Here is a 17,699-nt window from a genome sequence, read left to right as displayed (position 1 = left end):
CCAGAAGAACAGTTCTTGTGCTGAAGTTGCTTCCAGAGGCAGTTTGGAACTTGGTAGTGAGTGTTGCAACCAAGGACAGATTATTTTTATGCGCTATGTGCTTGAGCACTCGGCGGTCCCGTTAGGTCAGCTTGTGTGGCCTACCACTTCGCTGTTGAACCGTTGTTGCTCCTAGACTTTTCCACTTCACAATTAAAGCACTTACCGGGGCAGCTCAAGCAGGGCAGAAATTTGACAAACTAACTTTTTGGAAAGGTGGCATCCTATGACGGTGCCACGTTGAACGTCACTAAGTTCTTCAGTAAGTCTATTCTACTACCACTGTTTGTCTATGAAGATTGCATCGCTGTGTGTTCAATTTTATACACCTGTCAGCAACAGGTGTGGCTGAAATAGCCAAATCCACTCATTTGAAGGGGTGTCCACATACCTTTGTATATATAGTGTTTTTGAGATTTGACCCCATAGTCCAGCAAGGGCTACTGTTTGGAATTCTCTACCACTCTGCATCATGTATTGCATTAGGCACAAATCCTTTTTATGTCCTGGTCACGGGGAAGACAGAAGCCACAGATTGCAATGGACAGCTGCCTACAGTATATACACCTCTCCTCACCCCACTCTGTCTCCTAACTGCTCCCCAGGTGCTAATGACTCGCAGGCAACCCCCCTCTGATTCAGATGGGTGGGGTTTAATGCTGAGGACATATTTCAGTTGAATGCATTCAGTTGTGCAACTGGCTATCCACTTTCCCTTCCCTTCCTGCTGAGATGCTCATCTCACACACAAGTCAATGACTACACTCGTCACTAGATAAATATAGATTAGTTATGTAGAGTCCTGAATCTATAGACTTTTTCATTAGCTGAAACCTATAGCGCCATATTGACTGAATGGTTACATGCTCAGTTGGTTACATGCTCAGTTGGTTACATGCACAGTTGCCCTTGAATGAAATGTGTCAAAACAAATCTATAGATGTATATTACTACACACTAAATATCTGCAACGGTATAATATCAGACAGACAATGAGAGATGTTTGGAAACTAGGAATATTTACTTAAGTCTTAGACATTGTCAGCATGTTTTCATCTTTATGACATGTTTAGGCCTATGTAACTCCTGCCTGCTTATTTCTCTATAATGAATCGCTGAGTTTTGTTGATGATCAGGAACAAATGCATAAGCATTGATGTTCCAACTCCATAACACGCCATCCTCATGGTTGTGAGTAGAACTGCAGTTATTCAGTTCGTCCTCCACCTCCCCCATTGGAACCGTGTGGTTTACGCTTTTGATCCCCGAGGGACCTCGCGCGCTCTACATTCCAGGCATTCCGACTTCAGTCTCTGCTCAGTTACTTATTATCTCTCTGTGCTCGACAACCATGTCAGTGTGGAGCAAGTTCCGAAAAGAGTAGACAACAAAACTCCGTGTGGAAGGACGAGAACGATTTAAACGAAACATTGTGGATTACTTTGGCTTAATTAATTTTTTATTTTTAAGTTATTAAAAACGTTTCGCTGGAATGCGAGTGTGAACTGGTAAGAATTGTTACGTGTGTGTGTGTATGGGAAATGTGGGCTTTAGGCTACTTTGTAACATTTAAGCCTTGAATTGTAGCCTAATACTCAGCCATTGTGCGTAAACACAAGTTCGCAGAAGTTATATTATTTCTGTGCACGCTACACCATGAGTACTTGTCGGTTCTTATTCCTGAAACTGTTTCTAGAGCTATGTGCTTGGCTCCTCTTTTAGAATGGAATTTCAAATGCAAGTTTTCCCTTCGTCGCAAAGTTACTTCTATGAACCTTTTCATGAACAACAAACATTTTTTTCCATAATGTTGTGGATTTAACTAATGTGTCAATTAATACCGTATGCGCTTCACTATTTCAATTTTTAAAACAATTATTACTACAAGGCAATGCATGGAATGACATCACTCAAAAGTAGTGAATATATTGTTGATTTTTACTTGACTTCCTGTAGGCCTCGAGGAATGTATGGGCTTAAAAAAACAGAATATTAGTTGTTTTTTGCAGTCTACATTATTCTACAGTAATGTTTTGGATGACCACACAACATTTGCGTTATCATGCAAATGATTGACTGGCCTCCTGTTAATGTTGTATATGATCAAGTATCCAGTTTTAGGTGTAGGCCTACTTGCCAGTTCTTATTACCTGTATTCTTATTGATTCTCATCGTTTTTCATATTCCAGGTTCATGGTCATCCATAAACACCTTGTCTACCCCTGATCACCAGCTTCGAACAACGGAACCAACATGGCGTCTACAGAAGAGCCGTCTGGCACGGTCCTGCACCGCCTCATCCAGGAACAACTACGCTATGGCAACCCCACAGATGCCCGCACCCTCCTGGCCATCCAGCAGCAGGCACTGCGCGGAGGCAGTGGAGGGTCCCCTGGCGGAGGACCAGGGAGCGGAGCAGAAGAGGGCCCCAGTGGAAGCCCCCGCTCCTCCCTGGAGAGCCTCACCCAGGAGGACTCCTCATACCTCCAGCTGTCCACCCGTCAGGAGCCCCAGGGCCAGGAGCACCATGGAGACTACCAGCACTCAGAGAGCAGCTACCAGCTCTACCAGCTCCACGGTGAGGAGCTGCCCACCTACGAGCAGGCCAAGGCCCACTCCCAATACCTGGCTCAGCATTGGGCACCTGCCCCGGCCCCCCACAAGCAGCTCTGCGAGGGGACCGTCCTGCGTGATGCGGACTACCGTGCAGCGGAGGAGCTGATTGAGTTAAAGCGAGGGCACATGCGGTCGCTCAGTGAGCGTCTCCTGCAGCTGTCTCTGGAGAGAAATTGTGCCATGGCGAAGTCGGAGGCGGCGAAGAGCTCCTCACAGAGCTACCCAGAGCTGGGTTACTACGCCCCCCCACAAGGCCTCCAGGACCAACACATCCCACACCCAGAATACTCATCGGTTACCATTATGTCCCAAGGATATATGCCCATCCACGCTCAAGAGCCCCAGTGTGTGTACAGGGACATGCCCCAGTCACTCCAGATCGAGCAGCACAGGTACTAAGGCATTTCAGGTGTGTGTGTGTGTGTGTGTGTGTGTGTGTGTGTGTGTGTGTGTGTGTGTGTGTGTGTGTGTGTGTGTGTGTGTGTGTGTGTGTGTGTGTGTGTGTGTGTGTGTGTGTGTGTGTGTGTGTGTGTCATATAGAAAGATCATGCAAAGGTGTACCCACCGTTTGGTTGTCATTGCCCTGAATCAACAGCCATCACACATTTCATAGTGTGTTAATTTCTGTGGGCAAAGCCATACGCATAATGGACTTCAAGCCGTGTGTCATTGGCTATATGTCATCGGTGCCTTGCATTCCAAACCTCCTAGCATGCGCTGTGAGTCATTACATGCGCAGGTTGGAATTCCAATTGCCTTTCTGAGAACACTTTGGAAGCCAACCTACCTAGGGTGGAGTTGATGTGTTCATTCTAATATAGGGTGCTTGTAATACCTAGGATGCCTAACAAATGTAGGTTGCTCACGTAACAACGGTTCTATGAGCTAAGGAGCTATGTTAGTCACGCTCATCGAAAGACTTGTAGTTGTAAATCTTTGGATATCTAGTGAACTCAACAACACACGTCCCTCCTCACAGGTATGCGGGCCCAGGCAGATTTGAGCCAAGGCAGATGGACCTGCTGGTGCTGGAGAACGAGAGGCTGAGACAGGAGCTGGAGGGCCACCGAGAGAAGGCCTGTCGCATCCACAAGGTGAGAACCGTTCTCCTTTTTTGTCCATCTTGAAGATGGCGACATGACATTGGAATGGTTTGTGCCGTTGTATGCGTGAAGGACTGATGTTAATTTTGGAGGACCTATTCACGAGATACAGGAAAGGTGCATATCAGACTTTTTTTCACGTTTTCCTCGGTCATCAATGCATGATGAACTTTGAGTTACACAAAACACTTAACTTCTCAAGTTGGCATGCCCATACTGAATCACAAAGTACTGAAGTCCACAACATGTGCCACTTAATGAAGGGAATGGAGGAAACACAAGCCAAGTAGCACTGTGCAGCGACCCCAGACACACTCCCCTATCTGTATATGGGAGATCATTACAACAGCTGCTACCATTGGCTGTACATAGAGACCCCATAGAGCCCAGAGGCTGTTACTGTATCCACACTCCCTGCATTGTTCTGCAGATGGGGGTCGTGCGTATGTGCCCTTTAGTTCCAGAGAGGCCATAGATTTTCGGTCCTATCCAGGGAATGTCAGACAGCAGTCGATGGGTTTGTGACCCCTGGCACAGCTGACATGCTCAGAGTGCCGAGACAGAGACATTCTGCTAGCCGGGGCAGGTGGCAGGTCTGTGTGTGTCAACTGAAAGGACTCTATTGTACTTTGATCCCACTGCATTTTCACTTTTCATCAATCATCCTTTTTTTTAATCCTCTTTTAACTGTCATCCTCTTTCAACCCCATTTGTTTTCGTCACTTTTCGCCTCTCTTTTTTCAACCCTTTTTATTGACCAGCTCATAAAATGTTCCTGACAAAACTGTTTACTCCTCTTGACAACCCCATGTCAGTATGTTATTGTCTACTATTATGAATCAAGATGGTGGCAACAACACTGACTGATAAGACTTCACCCATTTATCTTGGTAGATAGAGCTAGATTGAGGACTCCTCTTTAAAATGGTGGTAGCCCTCGATGGCAATGTCCATGCTAAAACGGCTTATATCCATCTTTCTATCTCTATGGTGAATGCATAAACTGCTGCTGGTCTCCTTTTGGAGTTACGTCACCCCGCCCCTCGTGCTCCCTCAGCCTTAAAGAATGATAATTAGCAGGGTTGGAAAGTTTCCCCGGACTGTCGGGCCACAGGCCTGAGTAGACATGCCCGAGTGGCTGCTGTAATGGTGGGCGTCTCTACTTTTCCACTTCTTTGCCTGTTTCGGTTTCCACAGGCACAGGCATGCACACCTATCCCACACTGGCAACCTGCCCAGACCTCCATCTCTCTCTCTCTCTGTGTGAGTGAACTAGCCACACCTGGAAGGCAAGCGTGATTGTTAGCTCCCAGGAATGCAGATATAAATCAGCCACACACACAGGGAGTGGTGTTTGCTCAAATTCCTCTGGATTATACTTGTATAGTGCTTGTACTGTGTATACACACAGTATGTAGACTATGTGCCTATATGTACAGAATGTGCTCCCAGGGATATTTATGTATATATGCCCATATGTATATACAGTTGAAGTTGGAAGTTTACATACACTTAGGATGGAGTCATTAAAAGTAATTTTTCAACCACTCCACACATTTATTGTTAACAAACTATAGTTTTGGCAAGTCGGTTAGGACATCTACTTTGTGCATGACCCAAGTAATTTTTCCAACAATTGTTTACAGGCAGATTATTTCACTTATAATTCACTGAATCACAATTCCAGTGGGTCAGAAGTTTACATACACTAAGTTGACTGTGCCTTTAAACAGCTTGGACAATTTCAGAAAATGATGTCATGTCTTTAGAAGCTTCTTATAGGCTCATTGACATCATTTTTAGTCAATTGGAGGTGTACCTGTGGATGTATTTCAAGGCCTACCTTCAAACTCAGTGCATCGTTGCTTGACATCATGGAAATAAAAAAATCAGCCAAGACCCAAGAAAAACAATTGTAGACCTCCATAAGTCTGGTTCATCCTTGGGAGCAATTTCCAAACGCCTGAAGGTACCACGTTCATCTGTACAAACAATGGTATGCAAGTATAAACACCATGGGACCACGCAGCCGTCATACCGCTCAGGAAGGAGACACGTTCTGTCTCCTAGAGATGAACATACTTTGATGCGAAAAGTGCAAATCAATCCCAGAACAACAGCAAATGACCTTGTGAAGATGCTGGAGGAAACGGGTACAAAAGTATCTATATCCACAGTAAAACGAGTCCTATATCGACATAACCTGAAAGGCCGTTCGGCAAGGAAGAAGCCACTGCTCCAAAACCGCCATAAAAAAGCCAGACTACGGTTTTCAACTGCACATAGGAACAAAGATTGTACTTTTTGGAGTAATGTCCTCTGGTCTGATGAAACAAAAATGGAACTGTTTTGCCATGACCATTGAAAGGTTTCGAGGAAAAAGGGGGAGGCTTGCAAGCCTAAGAACACTATCCCAACCGTGAAGCACGGAGGTGGCAGCATCATGTTGTAGGGGTGCTTTGCTGCAGGAAGGACTGGTGCACTTCACAAAACAGATGCCATCATGAGAAAGGAAAATTATGTGGATATATTGAAGCAACATCTCAAGACATCAGTCAAAGCTAGTTAAGGTTAAAGCTTGGTCGCAAATGGGTCTCCCGCTCAGCCCAGTCAAAACTGTTCACTGCTCTGGCCCCCCAATGGTGGAACAAACTCCCTCACGACGCCAGGACAGCGGAGTCAATCACCACCTTCCGGAGACACCTGAAACCCCACCTCTTTAAGGAATACCTAGGATAGGATAAAGTAATCCTTCTCACCCCCCCCTTAAAAGATTTAGATGCACTATTGTAAAGTGGCTGTTCCACTGGATGTCATAAGGTGAATGCACCAATTTGTAAGTCGCTCTGGATAAGAGCGTCTGCTAAATGACTTAAATGTAAATGTAATGGGTCTTCCAAATACTTCCAAAGTTGTGGCAAAATGGCTTAATGACAAAGTCAAGGATAAAGTCAAGGTATTGGAGTGGCCATCACAAAGCCCTGACCTCAATCCTATAGATACTTTGTGGGCAGAACTGAAAAAGTGCGTGTGAGCAAGGAGGCCTACAAACCTGACTAAGTTACACCAGCTCAGTCAGGAGGAATAGGCCAAAATTCGCCCAACTTATTGTGGGAGCTTGTTCGAGGCTACCTGAAACGTTTGACCCAAGTTAAACAATTTAAAGGCAATACTACCAAATACTAATTGAGTGTATGTAACCTTCTGACCCACTGGGAATGTGTTGAAAAAATTAAAGCTGAAATAAATCCTTCTCTCTACTATTATTCAAACATTTCACATTCTTAAAATAAAGTGATGATCCTAACTGACGTAAGACAGGGAAGTTTTACTAGGATTAAATGTCAGGAATTGTGAAACTGAGTTTAAATGTATTTGGCAAAGGTGTATGTTAACTTATTTCTACGCCTGAACCAACTCAGTTCTACGCCTGAACCAACACCCCCACCCCCTGCATCTCCAACGCATATAAAGATATTAAACCAACAAACAAGATGGCTGACCAAAAATGTCCTCCTTTCCCCTCTTCCTTCTATCTGTCCATTCAGTTGGAGCAGGAGGTCCAGAGGGTATCCAAGGCCCATGAGACTCTGCTGCAGGGCAGCTGTAAGAGGGAGAGCCTGGAGCAGACCTTGAGGAGAAAACATGTGGATGAGATCAGGAGGCTGCAGGAATTCAACAGAGACCTCCGAGGTAAGGACTACAAATAACACAAGCTCTCTGGTTTGTTAGACATTGACTGGCCAGGCTTGTTTGTATTTCGTTCATGCCCCCAAACTGGTCCAAAACAATTTTGGGGGATTATAATGGTTTATATTAGAGTGGGACTGGGGGCATGGAAATATTTTCACAAATCTGTTTTAGTGTAAGTGTATAGCAGTTTAGAAATGCTTCCAGTTTTCCTAAACTTTAAATATTTGCGTTTACAGAAAGCCTGGAGAATGCGAGAACACACGCCGCCAAAGAAGTGGAAGCTGCCGACCACAACCAGCACATCATGACCAAACTGCTCGAGCAAAGTAAGTGTGTCATCCATTCCATCTCTCTCATATACTCCAAGTCTTAGACCTTCAGCCATGTCACAGGATTGGAGCATAGCACGGCACCTTGTAGCCAAGCTACATCCTCTATGCAGGAATTTTAGTTGTATAACCTCGCTTATCTGGTGAGAACGCCTCAATAGTAAACACATGTAGCCTAGCAGTTAGAGCATTGGGCCAGTAACTGAAAGGTCACTAGTTTGAATCCCAGAGCAGATGAGTGAATTGGTCCATGTACCTTTGAACAAGGCACTTAACCCTAATTGCTCTATCATCGCTGCTGATAATGGCTGACCCTAACCTTGACTCCCCTCTCCGAGGGCGTCTCGGGAGTTTGGATATGCAAAAAAACAGGACAAATAGAAGCACCCATCAAATTATTATAATGTATTATCGGAAAAGGAATTATTAATGACAAAATACAGTTGACCTAACATCAGGTTCCTAGGGTTGTTGATTTACGTTGTCATTTTAAGCAGTGGGCCTTCCCCAAGGCTAGATGGGATTGGAGGTGTACGGCCTTGGTTGGAGGAATGTTTCTTGTTAAGTGGGTCAAAGGGATAGGGGCTGCCCGCATCACTTCCTCTTCCTTTCCCCTTGACATTCCACGAGTGCTTGGGCAAATGAGGACCATCTGCCATGATGGGTGAATGCTGGGATGTATTAGCAGGGTTAAAGTGATGGTGGTGTGATGGCTTAAGACAGTCCAAGCTCTAATTTTCACCTTCAAAATAGCTCCATGTGGCCTTAGAATAAGACTGTTTTTCAGGTCTCGTGTTCAGCCCAGTACACAACACTAGCTTTTCATTGATGTATCTTCTAAATGTATCCTATGTGTGAATGTTGTACAGTTTGTAGCTTTTTGGCTATACCATATATAACCTTCTCTTCTCCTCTTTCTTCTCCTTCTCTTCTTCTCTCCTCTTCGCTTCTTCTCCCCTCTTTCCTCCCATCAGACGAGGAGCAGCAGTTTGAGCGTGAGCGTGCAGAGCGAGAACTCCAGCGGCTCCGCAACTCCGCCGAGGAGCAGTGCCTGAGGGCTGAGCAGCTGGAGGAGGCCCTGGAGGCCCAGCGGTGCAGGGGACGGCAGCTGGAGGAGGAGCTGCGCCTCAAGCGGGCCTACGTGGAGAAGGTGGAGCGGCTGCAGAGCGCCCTGGCTCAGCTGCAGACCACCTGCGAGAAGCGCGAGGGCCTGGAGATGAGGTTGAGGACACGCCTGGAGCAAGAGTTGAAGAGCCTGAGGGCGCAGCAGAGGCAGTCTCACCCGCCGGGCATGGCGGTGGGCCCCCTGCACGAGCGTCTGAGGGAGAGAGAGGAGTGTATCTTAGCCCTGGAGGCAGACATGGTGCGCTGGGAGCAGAAATACTTGGAGGAGAGCACCATGAGGCAGTTCGCCATGGATGTGGCCGCCAGCGCCGCTGCTCAGAGGTAAGGGTCAGAGGTTAAACGTTAAGGGATTGATCCCTCAAAGGTTGTATTCTGTATGCACATATAGGAGAAAACATTTTCAAAACATGTAGGCTAAATGCGTTTTTTATACTTTACATTTTTACCTGCATCCATTTCCTAAAATAATGTATTTCCTCTGTTCCAGAGACACAACCATCATCAACCATTCCCCCTGCCACTCTTCCAACAACAGCTTCAATGAGGTCCTGCCTGTATCTGACTACAGAAACCAGGAGATGGAAAACCGGTATAAAGATGATACTTTTTCTTTCTTTAAATCTATATTATTCAGAATGTATAGTATTATTGCTGTTATGATACTTTGTATAATACGTTTAATGTACTTTGTTGCATCAGATCGTGGCGATTGGAGATCTGACTCAATATTTCTCCTGTCAATAGGATCTGTGCTCTCTACACCCAAATTCTGGAGAAGGATGCTGTCCTCAATATCCTCCACCAGCATTTGCACCAGGAACAGATCAAGAAGGATGGGTCTTGTTTGCCTGCCGCCACGTACACTACTGTCAGCACGGCCAAGTGCACCAGCATAAACAAAAGTAAGGATGAGGGTCAGAGACTAATTATTATTATTTTTTTAATCTATTACTTGTGCTTCTACATCTGCATTGCTTGCTATTTGGGGTTTTAGGCTGGGTTTCTGTACAGCATTTTGTGACATGTGCTGATGTGAAAAAGGCTTTTTATAAATACATTTGATTGATATTACTCAAGGGGTCCCTCAGGGCTCGGTTCAGGAGCCTCTGTTCTCTACATACATGCAACATAATCAAATATTAAGTAAGGAGTTATTGTAAAATATAATAGTAATGAGCATTGAAGTGGATTGAGGTTAGAATGACAGCACCTGTTTATCAATGAAATGCGTGCCAGTGGCTGATCTCTTTCATGTACTGTGTTGTAGGTAAGAGTTTGTCAGACGACCAGACTCTCTCTCTTCTCCGGTGCTCCTCCCCAGCTCACCCCAGCCAGAGCTGTGGATCAGAGGATGGCGCTAAGGCCAAGGAGCCAGCCACTGGTTCTAACCTCAGCATTGGTGAGTAGTCTATCTCTCTCTCACTCACACACGCACAGTCGCCCAAACACCCAAACCTTTCTCTGTAACTGCATCACATGCTGTGCCCTGGCAGTCATTGATTTACCAACCATACTCCCATAGAAAAAGCCAATCGGCGATGGCTCTGTTGGTTAGAGGTCATTTGTGGGCTGCCGGAATGTGCTATGTTGTCGCACTTAGACCCGAGGATTGACTACACGTGTTTACCCGACTGGATCATCCCAATTTGAAAATGTCAGCATGTTTCTTTGGTTTCAGATAATGTACTGTAACTGTGGCTTATTTTTCCACTGTTTCCACTCCTCTAACACGTTTGCCCTCTTCTATTTTAAAGACAACGCTGCTGTGCAACAACATAGTGCCTCCTCCTTGAACACATTAAGAGGCCTGGATGACTTGGAGGCAGTGGAAATCTTCATTTGAGGAAGACTTTTGATCCTTGACAAGAGATTCACTCGAGGGTAGTGAACTCTCGAAAGCTGTGCAGAGCAACTGACTACGCCAATGGTCAGAGTTTCTCTGAAAAATGGACGGAAGACAAGAATGTTGAAGAATGAGAGGCGTATGTGTGGAATAAGGTTGTGGGCTTTCACATTTAGAGGGGAGCGGTGCTCTTCCTCGATCTCTTTCTCTCTTAGCCAGGTGGCTGCAGGCTAGCTGTCTTGGTATATGAGACTGTGAAACTTTCGAGGTACTTGGGACAGTATTTCAGTTTTGTAACGGGAAACATCCCATTGTACTGTCAGTGTATGCCAAAGTTTATTTATATTTTCTGTGTACAACGAGTTCAGGAACTTATTCCCAAATATGAACTGAAAGCTTCACGCTTTTCCAAATAACCTTGTCTGTAGAATTTATCTTTGGACTTTTGACTGGCATTCCCTCCCCGTGCAAAAATGTGCCCACAATCTGGCCACATTCCTGTGCCAAGGAATTCGTCAGAGTTAGGAGAACAACTCTCCCATCTCTATAATTGAATAAAAATGCCAAAATCTTAATGTTCATATTTTCCTTGGCCATATTCCCTAAGCCCCCAGTAGCTGTCTCTACCACAGGAGGTTGGTGGCACCTTAATTGGGGACTGTGTCATGGTAATGACTGGAGTGGAATGGGGAAAAAATACATAAATGCACGGTTTCCATGTGTTTGATGCCATTCCGTTTGCTCCGTTCCAGACATTACTATGAGCCGTCCTCCCCTCAGCAGCCTCCACTAGTCTCTACAGATTTATAAATAGTTGTGATACAGTATGCAATGTATAGTCTGGTTTTTCTATTCCGACTTCTAAACATGAAGCCCGGTGAGACCATTCTCAGCCTGGGGAGGGTGAAGAGTTTGTTTTATTGCTTTTCACCGATAGTTTGTTTGTTGTATTATTCTTCATGTGTATTTTCTGATGTGGTGAATCCGCTGGTCAGATTCACCACATTGATTAAGCTGCAAACTACACCATTTGGTTTTCGTTTACTGTGAGCCTTTTTCTGAACTAGCAGGTTAATATATTTTATACAGACATTTCTCTAATTATTTTAGATATGTTTGCTATGAACAGAATGCCAAAGATATTTTTTTTTGTGTTTTGTAATTTCTGTGCCGACAATCATGGTTATGTCCAGCTGGCCAACAGATAAAGTGTTGACCTCAAGCAGACACTGGCCAAAACTCCTAACAATATGAAGGTTGTGAATTTGAATTCAAACATTTCATGAAGCAATAAAATATTATAATATATAGCTCCTGTTTTTACTTTGACATGTTTTATTCCTGAAAAAAAAAATGATTTTGGTGAGTATGAATTTGAAAATTTGTTCTGTTGGCGGTTTTATTTTCTTTACACTTTTTATTTCCCTCACTTTACCTCTCATCTTCTCTTGACACATTCATTCCTTCCAGAGAGTGAGAGAAACCACGAAAGAGAGATAATGAGGGCTCTCGTTAGTTAATGAAGGAAAACTAGGAAAAACTCCCTAGAAAGGCCAAAACCTAGAGAGGAACCAGGCTATGAGGGGTGGCCAGTCCTCTTCTGGCTGTGCCAGGTGCAGATTATAACAGAACATGGCCAAGATGTTCAAATGTTCATAAATGACCTGCATGGTCAAATAATAATCACAGTAGTTGTCAAGGGTGCAGCAAGTCAGCACCTCAGGAGTAAATGTCAGTTGGCTTTTCATATCTGATCATTAGGAGTATCTCTACTGCTCCTGCTGTCTCTAGAGAGTTGAAGACCGGTAGCACGTCCGGTGAACAGGTCAGGGTTCCATAGCCGCAGGCAGAATAGTTGAAACTGTTGCAGTAGCACGGCCAGGTAGACTGGGGACAGCAAGGAGTCATGCCAGGTAGTCCTGAGGCATGGTCCTAGGGCTCAGGTCCTCCGAGAGAGCATACTTCAATTCACACAGGACACTGGAGAAGTACTCCAGATATAACAAACTGACCCTAGTCCCCTGACACAAACTACTGCAGCATAAATACAGGAGGGGTCAGGAGACACTAGCCCCATCCGAAGATACCCCCGGACAGGGCCAAACAGGAAGGATATAACCCCACCCACTTTGCCAAAGCACAGCCCCCACACCACTAGAGGGATAACTTCAACCACCAACTTACCATCCTGAGACGAGGCCGAGTATAGCCAACAAATACCCAAGGGGGGGCGCCAACCCAGACAGGAAGATCACGTCAGTGACTCAACCCACTCAAGTGACGCACCCCTCCTAGAAAAGGCATGAAAGGGCACTAGTAAGCCAGTGACTCAGCCCCTGTAATAGGGTTAGAGGCAGAGAATCCCAGTGCAGAGAGGGGAACCAGCCAGGCAGAGACAGCAAGGGCGGTTCGTTGCTCCAGAGCCTTTACGTTCACCTTCACACTCCTGGGCCAGACTACACTCAATCATAGGACCTGCTGAAGAGATGAGTCTTCAGTAAAGACTTAAAGGTTGAGACTGAGTCTGCGTCTCTCACATGGATAGGCAGACCATTCCATAAAAATGGAGCTCTATAGGAGAAAGCCCTGCCTCCAGCTGTTTGTTTAGAAATTCTAGGGACAATTAGGAGGCCTGCGTCTTGTGACCGTATCGTACGTGTAGGCATGTACAGCAGGACCAAATCGTAAAGATAGGTAGGAGCAAGCCAAGTAATGCTTTGTAGATTAGCAGCAAAACCTTGAAACCAGCCCTTGCCTTAACAGGAAGCCAGTGTAGGGAGGCTAGCGCGAGTAATATGATCACATTTTTTGGTTCTAGTCAGGATTCTAGCAGCCATATTTAGCATTAATTGAAGTTTATTTAGTGCTTTATCCGGGTAGCCGGAAATTAGAGCATTGCAGTAGTCTAACCTAGAAGTAACAAAGCATGGATTAATATTTCATTTTTGGACAGAAAGTTTCTGATTTTTGCAATGTTACGTAGATGGAAAAAAGCTGTCCTTGAAACAGTCTTGATATGTTCGTCAAAAGAGAGATCCTGGTCCAGAGTAACACAGAGGTCCTTCACAGTTTTATTTGAGACGACTATACAACCATCAAGATTAATTGTAAGATTCAACAGAAGATCTCTTTGTTTCTTGGGACCTAGAACAAGTATCTCTGTTTTGTCCGAGTTTAAAAGTAGAACGTTTGCAGCCATCCACTTATGCCTGAAACACAGGCTTCTAGCGAGGGCAATTTTGGGGCTTCACCATGTTTCATTGAAATGTACAGCTGTGTGTCATCCGCATAGCAGTGAAAGTTAACATTATGTTTTTGAATGACATCCCCAAGAGGTAAAATATATAGTGAAAACAATAGTGGTCCTAAAACGGAACCTTGAGGAACACTGAAATGTACAGTTGATTTGTCAGAGGACAAACCATTCACAGAGACAAACTGATATCTTTCCGACAGATAAGATCTAAACCAGGCCAGAACTTGTCCGTGTAGACCAATTTGGGTTTCCAATCTCTCCAAAAGAATGTGGTTATCGATGGTATCAAAAGCAGCACTAAGGTCTAGGAGCACGAGGACAGATGCGGCGCCTCGGTCTGACGCTATTAAAAGGTAATTTACCACTTTAACAAGTGCAGTCTCAGTGTTATGATGGGGTCTAAAAACCAGACTGAAGCATTTCGTATACATTGTTTGTCTTCAGGAAGGCAGTGAGTTGCTGCGCAACAGCTTTTTCAAATTTTTTTGAGAGGAATGGAAGATTCGATATAGGCCGATAGTTTTGGATATTTTCTGGGTCAAGGTTTGGCTTTTTCAAGAGAGGCTTTATTACTGCCACTTTTAGTGAGTTTGGTACACATCCGGTGGATAGAGAGTTGTTTATTATGTTCAACATTCCACGCACAACAAAATAGACTACATGTGTAGTAACTTTGAGTGCTTTACCACCCCTGTGTGTGCCTATACAGTATGTGCAGTACAGTTTTGAGTTGGGTCTGTTTACATAGTCCCATAGGTCGGCGTACAATTGGCCCAGCATCGTCCAGATTAGGGGAGAGTTTACCCGGGGGGTAGGTCGTCATTGTAAATAAGAATTTGTTCTTAACTGACTTGCCTAGATAAATAAAGGTTAAATAAAATAAGGATATGAGCCTTCTGTCATGTGATAGGGGGTTACAGTGCATTATTCACTGTTTGAAATGGGGTTTGTAACAAATCATTTTCCAATCGTTTTGTTCAGAACAGAACCAATATTTTTTGTTTGTTCTGTTCCAACAAGCAAAATAATGTTCTGAACCGGTTTGAACAACAAAACTATCGTATATATCGTTCCTTTCTGTTCCTTTTTAAACCTCTGAAAGCTCAACATTAAATGACTTTACCCTGGTTTGAAAGGGAAGAGTGCTCCACATTGGCCTGTATTGGTTTTACTTGGGTCGTGTTCAGAATGGAGAAAACATTTTGAAATTGAGTGAAACGGGAAGATACTACCTGGATGTGTCGAATAACAACTCAGATTTCTACCAAATATATTGCTACGGGTGTGCCCTACTGTACATGACCCAGCTGTCATAGCTAGTCTGCACACCACAATGAGGTTTCTGAGTACAGGACAATGACAGATAATGTGCTGGGGTACGGCAGAATGACAGGTTCACTCATGTGACTCAATGTGCCCTGTGTGTCTTTGTGTGTGTGTGTCATGTTCAGTGTCAGACAGACCTTGCTATAGTTTTGACTAACTCTAGTGAGCAAGGACGTTAAATGTTCAGATTGTATACTAGTATCAAGACTACACATATCAGTATATCAAGACATATCAGTATGTCAACATATGTCAGTATATCAACACCGGTGGCAGTTGGTGCTGTTTAAGATTAGTGAGGATTATACATGTTTTAATGAGCATGGACTTATTTCTGTTACAGCATATTGGAGCACAGTATTTCGGATAGTAGCTCATAAGGTCTTATTTGGGATAAGCTGTTTACATGCACTTTTGATATCCCGCTCCTGTATCCAAGAATAAACCGAATATTCCTCATTTAAGTATATGGGTTAAATGTAATAGTAACTGAAATATGGACACTGACTGTAGGCCTATAACCTCTCACAAATTTTGCACAGGACCAATATTTCCACTGTTTTGGAGTTATTGTGTTTTCTCCCTGGTCCCTAAAAGAAACAGACAACTTTACCGGTTAGATTACTAATACATTCATTCTATCGATGTAAGACTGATGAGCACTACTTTTGTTTGTCTTCTGGGGCAACAAGTTATGACAGAAGAGAAACTGAATGTATCTAAATGTAGTTGACAAACAAATGGCCGAACTAATGCCAGAAATAATAATATGGCCTACCAAATGTTGGAAATAATAAGCAGAAACATGTCGAAATTAAGGTTGAAAGTGGCCAATAGTAAATTATAGTAAATGAATTATAGTAGGCTAAAGTATTTTGGACTTATTATGGTGGACGGAACTGCACAGGTAACCTACTTTTTGAGGTGATTTGTTTGACAATCAGATGGAAACATCACACAATATCCATGATATGTTTTAAACTGAGCCTGACCAAAAACAACAGTAAACAGGATAAGATGTTTACATGACACAGTCTCCTGTCTTAGATCAGCATATCCCAGGCATCTTATCTGGGTTTCTCATATATGGAATACACTATTTGTTGTGTTATTGTAAACGGGATATGATGTTTATATGAGTCAACTCAAAAACAAAATACTTGAGTATTCCAAATAATAACGGAAGAAAAACTTTACAAGCCAAACCTTCATACCATAACCGCTAACCGCTACCCACAGCCTACGTCATTGTCAGCATATTACCTAGCATATTATCTAAAGTAGTGTCATAGTCAACATAGCTACTAGAACTAACGTGTTAGTAAACCCACTACACTCACGCAGTACAGTGTACAGCAAGCAGTTTAGCAGTTACACCGGCGGGCCACCGGTAGCAATAAATTAATAAAACTGAACATTTACCTTGACTTGGAGAGTTCCAGTGTTGGATAGACCTAGCCAGTTAGCTAACATAAATAACATTCCTCTCTGTTTGAGCTGAGTGTTTGAGTAGAGTATGTTAAATTAGCTAGCTTAATTTGCTAGCTAAGTAAGTGGAGGGGAAAGTGGGAAAAAAATGCTCTCTCTGATTCTCCTTCATTTTTTAAGGAATTAATAAACTGATCAACTCTTGTCTTTTCTCTCTCTTTGTCAACTACTATCCACATTGTATGTACTGCAGTGCTAGCTAGATGTAGCTTATGCTTTCAGTACAAGATTCATTCTCTGATCCTTTGATTAGGTGGACAACATGTCAGTTCATGATGCAAGAGCTCTTGGAGGACGTCCTCCGAAAGACGTCATAATTACTGTGCAAGTCTATGGAAGGAGGTGAGAAACATGAGCCTCCAAGGTTTTGTATTGAAGTCAATGTCCTCAGAGGAGGACGGAAAATAGCTGTTCTCCGGCTACACCATGGTGCTACCCTACAGAGTGTTGTTGAGGTTACTGTAGACCTTCATTGCAAAACAGTGTGCTTTAATCAGGTATTTGGTGACGTGAACCTATTTAGTCTAGTTTTATCTAAAAAGCATAACTTTTTTAATGTTTCACTATTTTTATGAAATTCACTGAGTAGGATGGTCCTCCCCTTCCTCCACTGGTCAACAGTGTATTAAGTGTGTCAATGTTGTATTGCTTGATAGCTGTGGCTATGAGTTTATGTTGACCTCCATGTACCCTGAGCTGTTCATACTTCTATGAGTTCCAGTTTCATCTGATTCATAGGGATGACTGAGGAACACACTCATCAGTTGTGCAACTGACCCACAGATAGAGAGCTGTCTTTCCTCTAAGTCAAGTCAGAAGCACTTCTAACTTGAATCTAACTTTATTTGTCGCATGTGCCGAATACAACAAGTGTAGACCTT

At 43.8% G+C, this 17,699-nt stretch overlaps 1 protein-coding gene across 1 annotated transcript; it reads left to right on the top strand.

The window, feature by feature from the left end:
* The first annotated feature begins 1,227 nt into the window (after nucleotides 1-1,227).
* LOC118394462 (angiomotin-like 2a) lies at nucleotides 1,228-12,058 on the top strand. The gene is made up of 10 exons (XM_035787664.2): nucleotides 1,228-1,547; nucleotides 2,229-3,047; nucleotides 3,635-3,749; nucleotides 7,307-7,451; nucleotides 7,688-7,777; nucleotides 8,755-9,226; nucleotides 9,393-9,494; nucleotides 9,650-9,807; nucleotides 10,173-10,304; nucleotides 10,660-12,058. Exons 2-10 carry the CDS (start codon nucleotides 2,293-2,295, stop codon nucleotides 10,746-10,748), a joined length of 2,058 nt encoding a protein of 685 aa, XP_035643557.2. The 5' UTR covers nucleotides 1,228-1,547; nucleotides 2,229-2,292; the 3' UTR covers nucleotides 10,749-12,058.
* The last annotated feature ends 5,641 nt before the right edge of the window (nucleotides 12,059-17,699 follow it).

This window comes from Oncorhynchus keta, chromosome 15 (genome assembly GCF_023373465.1).
Source record: "Oncorhynchus keta strain PuntledgeMale-10-30-2019 chromosome 15, Oket_V2, whole genome shotgun sequence".
Taxonomy (NCBI): Eukaryota; Metazoa; Chordata; class Actinopteri; order Salmoniformes; family Salmonidae; genus Oncorhynchus; species Oncorhynchus keta.
Note: the sequence above shows the minus strand (reverse complement) of the source record. Positions and strands in the feature narration are given on the sequence as shown.